Source organism: Pelobates fuscus, chromosome 5 (assembly GCF_036172605.1).
Source record: "Pelobates fuscus isolate aPelFus1 chromosome 5, aPelFus1.pri, whole genome shotgun sequence".
Lineage (NCBI taxonomy): Eukaryota > Metazoa > Chordata > Amphibia > Anura > Pelobatidae > Pelobates > Pelobates fuscus.
Window position 1 is genome coordinate 48,235,807 of NC_086321.1, and position 8,689 is coordinate 48,244,495.

General features: G+C 36.8%; 1 protein-coding gene across 12 annotated transcripts in view; it reads right to left on the reverse strand.

Moving 5' to 3' along the window:
- The window catches only part of CELF4 (CUGBP Elav-like family member 4), an 865,251-nt gene extending 859,267 nt beyond the window's left edge, over positions 1 to 5,984 (reverse strand). For all 12 annotated transcript variants that reach the window (XR_010090871.1, XM_063453839.1, XM_063453833.1 and 9 more), the window contains exon 1: positions 5,593 to 5,984. Coding sequence is in view for 11 of the 12 variants with exons in the window: in XM_063453839.1 (XP_063309909.1) it covers positions 5,593 to 5,938 (346 nt within the window). In the remaining variant the exon portion in view is untranslated. The remainder of the gene's footprint in view (positions 1 to 5,592) is intronic.
- Between the last annotated feature and the right edge of the window lie 2,705 nt (positions 5,985 to 8,689).

The window sequence follows — 8,689 nt, forward strand, 5'->3', positions numbered from 1 at the left end:
AATATGTACAATGTAAATTATAATTTGAGGCTTTAGTACTGGTTTCTAGAATTGCATTCCTAGATAATGTCTTTGTTTTGTAATTTCTGTTGTTCTTGTTAATCTGTCTTTTACGAATGTTTTGTCTTAATGCACCCAATGGAAATTATCTTGTTGCCTCTTAACAGACAATGTTTTTTTAGCTCTCAAGAGTGGTGGCACACTGTTACAGATCCCATAGTAATAAAAAAAGCATTGTGGTTAAAATATACATGCTCTAAACCAGTCTTCCCAAAGTTGCAGTGAATTACATTTTTGCAAGTGGGCAGTTCACTGCAACATTTTTTGTTGACATGATCAATAATTTTGAATACACATTCCTCACAAACTATGTCTTCTTTACAATAATGTATTTATGTTCATCAGTTTATAACATCCAGATTAGGTATTTTATTGTACCTACGCAGCCTTATTTTCTCACACATCACCCAGAATATTTAGAATTGGTAAGGTTTACTACTGCATACAATGGGTGTAATATATATAAATACACACATGCACGTGTATTTTTTATTTTATTTTTGTTGTTCCTTATTGAATGCATAAACTCTACGTCATGAATTAATCCCTTTGATAGTTTTCTGATTGGCCAAAAAAATACAAATCTATCTGAGAAATCAGTCCTGCATAAATAATTAGATAGTCTGTCATTCTTCTTCTTATTAATATTAATATTTTTATTGTTTACATTTTCCCTGATCACTTACAATTGACAAGAAATAGAAACTGAATCTGTAAACTCTATGACAAATAATCACAGCATTACATTAGAGCTAAAAACATCACACTGTTTTACTAATTTGTCATTCCCTTTTAATTCCTTTCATGCGCATGCAGTACCTATTTTTTTTCTGCATTTTGTTTCAATATTGAGTGTGCAACAGGAAATTAAACTTTGTTGTTTTTTTACATTGCACACAATGCTATATTTATTCTAGTCATATTTTTCATTGTTGCTTCTTGACCCTTTCAGCTTTGATTTCTCTTTGACTGAAGGTGGAACAGTTGTAAAAAATTTTAATAATGGGATTAACCCTGGTGCTCCAGTTTTGGAAATTCAATACCGGCACTTATGATTCACTTGTAATACAAAACAGGCCCAAGACAAAGGAATTCTGAGTCCATGCTTCTGTATGTGTGTTATTTCCCATTTAATATTTCAATAGACACTTTTTATTGTAAGAAAGTAATTGTTTTATGGTTTTTTCTATGTTTTTTACTGACATGACTTTAGTAGATGTACAAAAGAAGTATCGTTATGTGTACGGCTCTTGGTAACTCAGTGATTTAGTTGCTTATGCATATTCAAAGTAGTTAAAATGATAAAACAGTAATAGTTAGCAGATGCTTCAATGATATTTTGATTTTAGTACATTATAGGCCTTGAGCACTAGCATTCACAAGCTGTAAAATCTGTCTCTTCATATTGTGAAGGTCTTCTATTTAGATTACTATAATTGAAAATTATTATACTAAATACCACTTTAGATGGCCTTTTGAATAACTTTAAGGATAATGCATTGTGATATGACTATCAAGAGAGTTGTAACATTTATGTCAGACAAAAGTCAGTTTCCAGGCTCACAAGGCTATCACAAAAGGACGAACTTATGAATGAAATGCCCAGAAGATCGACTCTGATTAGTTAACTGCATCTGTGGGTGGGTCACTTCTCATCCAAAACAAAAAAAAATAGTACTAAGCACCCAGAAACTATTAGCAACAGATTATTGGAAGAACGTTTAAATTAAAATAACCTCCACTGTTTCATTTTTGAGGTATTTTATCCTACTTATTCTTAACAAATATATTTTTTTTTCAAAAATGATCGGGTTACTAAGCAACATTAATGTGTTATTGTCACAAATATATACACAAATGTTGGTATATTGTGCAAAACTTCATCGTGATGCATGATGGTTTCATTGATATTTTTGCAAAATTGTATGTAGGTAATAATTACTCATTTTTTTTAGCATGTTAAAGTTTCTTTTTTAACAACACTGAATTACTTATTAATATGACTTAATTTGTATACCGTAATGCTTTTTTTTGTCAATAATATGAACTTGTGATGATACATAGACTTCTTGAAAAAAAATCTATTAGCTATGTATTATCTGTCTGTTTCCTTATACAGTAGTGTGGGTTAATCCCTTTTTAAAGCTCCATAGACAATAAATAAAACCAACTCTCTAACCTCTTTAATGTACTTTGTGAAAGGTGTTCATTGGCAGGATTGGAGATTGTGTTGTTTCCGTAATGCCTCTGCAAGAATATATCTTCAGTCAATTAGTAGGCTATTATTCAATATTGACGAATATTAAATATATAGCCTGATACTTTTTGTTTTGGTATTTTGCTGTCAAGGCAAGCAAGACTGCAATGAAATGTACTGCTAAGTCGTCTGTCAACAGAAGGGTTAATGATAGATAATAAAAGTCACTTAGTAGAAATATGAAACATATTAAGGTGGAAGAGACCTTTTTTTAACAGCTTTTCGCCTATATCGCAAAAAAAAAAGCATTGAGTTGATATTTCTTTTAACTGTGTCGAGTTGGTCAAAATAATACTTGGAGCTAAATACAATTCTCATTCTTCACTGGCATGTCATGCTTAGACCTTACAACAATTAATCACTAGGGGCAAGCAAGTAATTTTTTCTACTTGCCAAAGGCACATTTTTATCAGGATTAGCTAATAAATCAGGGACACCCCAGTATGAGTAATACAACTTTGGACTGTTCTCAATCAAGGCGAAGCCTTCGGATAAAGTACTATACTAGAATGAAAGCTTTGTTTCAGTTATAGCTGAGCCTTCTGAGGAGCTTAACCACAGGGTAAACTGGGCTCCAATATCACAAGACATAACCCTAGCAGAAAAGCAACCCCCTTACTGTGCTCATTTCTATCATCTCATGCTAAATCTAGCACTTCTATCGCAAGTGTCACATAAGTTGTATCTGTAATGAGATGATGTATGAGATATACATATGTATTGTAGACATTTGGAAAGTATGTAAAATATTTTGATCAAGGATTAAGAACAGTAGCACGTATGATCAAAAGAATAGGGAGTAGGTATGTGAATTTATATATACAAAAGGTATAATGGTGAACCACACATTATGGGAAAATAATGCCAAGGGGTTTTGGATGCATCATAATAAACAGAATAGACGGAAGGTTGAGAAACCCTGAGAGGACATTATTTTCCATAATATACCATTTGCCGTTGTGCCATTTAAAATTTGATAGGATATATTTAGGTTAGGGTTAATGCTAATGTAAATGTAAATCTAAATGCAGAATAGGCATTCATGTTTAGTGTTAGTTTAGTGTAGGGGGTTAATGTTGTTTAGTGTAGTGAGTTTGAGTCGTGTAAGGGTTAAGGGGTGGACTTCACTATCAGGGTAGCACTGGGACATACATGTCCCATTGCTATTTCAGCTGCACTCATTAAAATGTATTCTAATGTTTTGTTTATTTATTCTACCTTTTCAAGTTCTGTGCTAGTTATTTAATGTGAACTATTTTGTAATTGCTTTAGCTTTGCCACCTTTCATGCATTTTTGTACCTTTAGTCATCTCTTCTGTACCAATCTGTCTTTCTATTGTTCACTCTGTTATCATACACGGGCTACAAAACTTGACATACATTATATTCACTATTCACTATTATATTCACTCATGAAACGGGAGGGAGTCCATTGTCTCAATATCCTGTGTCATACACCATGTCATGACTCTGGTAGAGTCCATGGATATTTTACATAGACTATTGTTCTTCTTATAGAAGTAATAATGTAAAAAAAAACAATATATATATATATAGTTAAACCTCTATCACTGCAAACAGATCCCTCCATTATCATTTAATGCACTGTCTTTGTTGCAAGCATGTCTCTGTTTCTAATTTTTCCCCAGAGGTGTGTTTCACCCATCTTTCTTACGCTCAGTCATACTCGTTATATTTCCCTCTGCATATCCCAGATGTGCAGTTACAAAGTTAATGAGATTAAAAGCAGACGATTCAACACTAGAACGCTGGACAGCTCCCTGCTTGCTTCTGCTGACACCCTCTCTCAGAAGTATAGTCACAAAGTTGCCAGGATAGGCAGATCAGCACCAAATCTGTGGGCAGCTCATCTCCTGTCATAGAATACAACCAGTACTCTGTGCCTAACCCTTATTTCCAAAATCTCCTTACTAAATGGGCATTGCTATATATTAAAAAAAAAAAAAAAAAGAGCTGATTTGCAGTTTTTTCAGCATGAAGGCCTTAAAGAGCTCCTGGACATTTTCTAAATAAAAATCACTTTATATTACATATAGTCATGTTATATTACCCCCTCCTTCTCATGTGTCTCTTTCTTAGGTTGGAGGGTACTACACAATCAGTTTAGTTCCTCTGCTGGGGTAGATCCATACTCATGCCAAGAAAATAATCACTGACACTCACACACTGTAGCTCTTGTAGCTATGGCTAACTACACCTTCCCCGGCATTTTTTTGCTAAGTTTAAAGATGAGGTTAGGACACAGTTTTCAGAACCAGCTCTCTAGTCAGATATTTTACCCATTCAGAGCAATCATGTCTATATTTATTTAGCTCTAAGTGATAATGCACCCCACGCTGCCACACACACACTCCCTGAGATGAATCTTCCTAAAGTTAAAGCGATGGAAGATGCTTGAGCCCAGGGGCAGCAAATAGCTCCAGCTGATAGTAAGCCTCACTGCCCTGTGCCTAAGTCCAAGCACTAAACCTAAGCCACACTCCGTACATGTGCCTGGCTAAATAAAGTGCAGAATAGGAAGCCAGTGCAGCATCAGGCTGCTATCAGGCGACCCACTCCCCTTCCTTGTAAGAATCACCAGTCTCTATATTGCTCCTATTTGAAAAGCCATCTACCCTCCCATGATGTGTCTTTATAAAGTTAAAGATTAGAATCCTGAGGCAGCCTCTGCGTTCTATCCCTATCACATTATCAGCAGCCCGTATCTTGCTCCCAGCGCTAATACCCCAGCTGTGATGAAATAAACTTAAAGAGCTGCTGGAGACTCCGTTCAGCACCAGGGCTGTGGATTTCTCCTGCCTCGCATTCCCGATCTTATGCCTAATCTCACTCCCCCAGTTAAAGTTAAAGAGACGCTGGAGAGACGGGTTCAGCACCAGGGCTGTGGACAGCTCCCTAACAATCCGCCCCACAACGTACCATGCTGCAAGTGATACGGTCCAGCTCCCATCCCCAGCTGCGCCTCGCTAAAGTTAAGGAGGTGCAAGCCCCCAGTTCAACACCAGGTCTGTGGACAGTTCCTGATTCTGTCCCTGTGCCGTGCCCAGTGCTGACCGCTCAGTCCCATTGCCCCAGTAGAATCTTGGCTAAAGTTAAAGAGCAGCCGGAGATTCCACTCATTACCAAGGCTGGGGACGGCTCCCTCCGCCGTCCCAAGCAGTCATCACCGCCACCCAGTACCAAGCTCCAAGTGCTAAAACCCGGTTCCCACTCCCCAGATGAACATTGCTAAAGTTAAGGAGATGGGTGCTGACCTTTGTGCATGCCAGTAAACCTGTCCTTCAGCACTGTGAGCTCGTAGATCTTGCCGAACTCCTCGAACAGGGGTTTGAGGTCCTTCTCGTCCAGATTGCGGGGGATCTGCCCAATGAAGAGCTTGATAGCATCATGATCCTTCATGGGGATGGTGGAAGTGCTCCCGGGACTGTGATTTAATCCGTTCATGTGCCCGTTGGTGTTAGGGTTGCTGTGATTGAGGCTGGTATTGTCTGGCTGTCCGTTAGCTAACGTGGCCATCTTTATATACATAGAGGATCCTGGTGTTGCCTCGTCTTCCTGGAGCACGGTGCTTCTCCCCCTCGCTCTCTCTCTCGCACACATACACACACTCTCTCTCCCCCTCTCTCTCCCTGGTCTGCACGGCTTTTTTTTTTATACATTGAACAGACAGGATCTGTGTCCTTTCTGTTTAAACAGGCTGGGCCAGCTCAAGTCCCCGGCAGACTTGGGGGAGTGGGTGTGGGGTTGATCTATAGAGCCACGTTAGCGGAGGGAGCCTGCCTGCCCTGGCTCAGTGGTACCTTCCAAGCATCCCCTGCCTATAAAAAAAGCAGGCGCATGGCTCTTGGCTGCTTAGTCAATCTCAATTGTGCCCAGTGAACAGAGGGCTAGCCAACCCTATATTTTGCAGGAAGAATTCACCTTTATTTATTTATTTATTTTTAATTACCATTATTAATATATATTTTTTTCTCTCTCCATATTTTCACCAGCCGTCATGCAAACATGATGACTTGTATCATTTTTTTTTTGTTACCATTATTATTCTTTTCTTTCAGCAGCTTTCATGGAATCATTTTTTTTTTTTCTTTGTTATCATTATTGTTTTTTTTGTTTTTGTTTTTTACATCTCCATTTTTTTTAATGCCTTCAGCAGCTTTATGGAAACATCATGACACATTGTATTTTTTTTTTCTTTTTTCCCCCCCTTGATCTCATAATAAAGCGAACTCAGAGAGTCACATTTGGACGGCTCCCCATCTCTAAACCTTGTTCTCTCCTATCCGAGCAGCTGATCGCAAAGCCCAGCCATGGGCTGGAACGGACGCTTAAACCATCTAAGTATTAATAAGCCATAGTGTTCTGTGTTGTTTCTATAAATGGATACATCCGATTTCTGTGTTTGTTTTGTGTTTCTCTTACCGTCAGATGTCACATTCATTGTCTCCCTTTTATATCTATATACATCTCTATTAGATATATTTATATATACCTAACAGTATATATCTATCGACATCTGTATCCACACACACATATATATACAGATGTTGATATTTACACTTTTTAAATGCAAAAAAATATTATTTAAAAAAAAAAATACCTAGTGTTGTATTTTTCCCCTTTTTCCAATATTTATAGTATTTTATGTCTATTTGTAAAATGGGTAGATAAATACACATCACAAACACACTGTATACCAGTATGTGCATTTACTATAACAACACACACGTTTACTCGTGTTCATTGTACACAATAGCTGCATACAGACCCTGTACACACCCTGTACAACCCCCCCCCCCACACACACACACACACATACTTCGCACTGACACATGCATACAGTCACATAAGTATACTGTACACAGGCACATGCATATACTGTGTATACAATACTGTACAGAGACACGCCAAACACATATACTGTACACATGTCACAAGCACACACATACAATGTACACACACTGTACAAAGTCACACATATACTGTATAGACAATGTCGATTTTAATCACATTGTGTATAAAAGAACAATGGAGTTTGCTTTGTACACTTCATAAATAAAAAGAAACTGTAGACATTTTTTTTTTCTATTGAGTATTTTGTTTCTGACAATGTCTGACTTGAGCATTTAGACTCGAGACTCAATACAAGTTACAATCAGGCTGATTTAACTGTTCAGGTGCCGGTTTTATGATTTGGAAGATTATTTTTTAATTTTGATTTTTTTTTTTATGAGATTGCACGTGTATTAGGCTGAAGCCGGCTGTTTGTGGTGTGATTTACCCATACTGTATGTAACTGACCAGCTCTGATCTTTAAACTCGAGGCTCAATAGAAGTTACAATTAGGCTGATTTAACTGTTCAGGTGCCGATTTTAGGGTTTGGAAGATTTTTTTTTTTTTTTTTGCACGTGTATTAGGCTGAAGCAGGCTGTTTGTGGTGTGATTTATCCATACTGTATGTAACTGATCCTATGCTATGATAAACTGTAGCATACAGAGCATCAATAGAGAATCAATGTTGGAATACTGAGGCCCTCTAGCTGTTGTTAAACTACAAGTGCCAACACCCTCAGCCAGATTTGAATCCTGGGAGTGGTAAAATGACACAGGAAGGTAAGCAGCTGCCAATTATGATTATGTCTATAGCTGTCTCTATGTGACTAGTAGCCTCTAAATTTTAATATAATGACATTTATACTTGTAAGGAATGATCACTAGGGATTATTAACTAAACAGTGAATAAAAAAATATATCATCAGTTGGGTTGTGAGAAGTATCAAATTCAGTAGAATTCTTGTCTAGCTTACATTTAGTGGACTGGGTTTTTCATGTATCACGGTTTAGTGAATGAATCTCATACTTGGTTTAACCCTATTATCCCTAATGTCCCTTTGTTCATTCATTAAAAAATAGTAGTGTTGCTGTATTTGTGTATCCGCAGTTTTAGGTTTGGTTAAAAAAATCCTCAAAATGTCGCCTTGTGCTTATTGCTTAGCCTAATTGGAGATCTGCTATTTCAAATTAACTTTTCAACTTATTGGGGAATTTTTTTTTTCTTCACTGCTTTTACATTATATCAGTGTTAGAATTATTAGACAAATAACATTGTCTAAAAATATAGTTTATTAACCCTGTGCTAACTACTGTATGATTAGATATTTGTAAGTGAGGCCCAAATGCATTAAAAACTTAAATATATTTTTAAAAAGGATCAAATTCTGATTTATTTTGAGGAAAGAACACCCTTCATATACACATCTTCAGTGTTCTGCCTTAATATAATGAAATATGGATGACAAAGAAACATGTTAACTAAGACATACTCTCTTTGCACCTGTATATTTGGATTA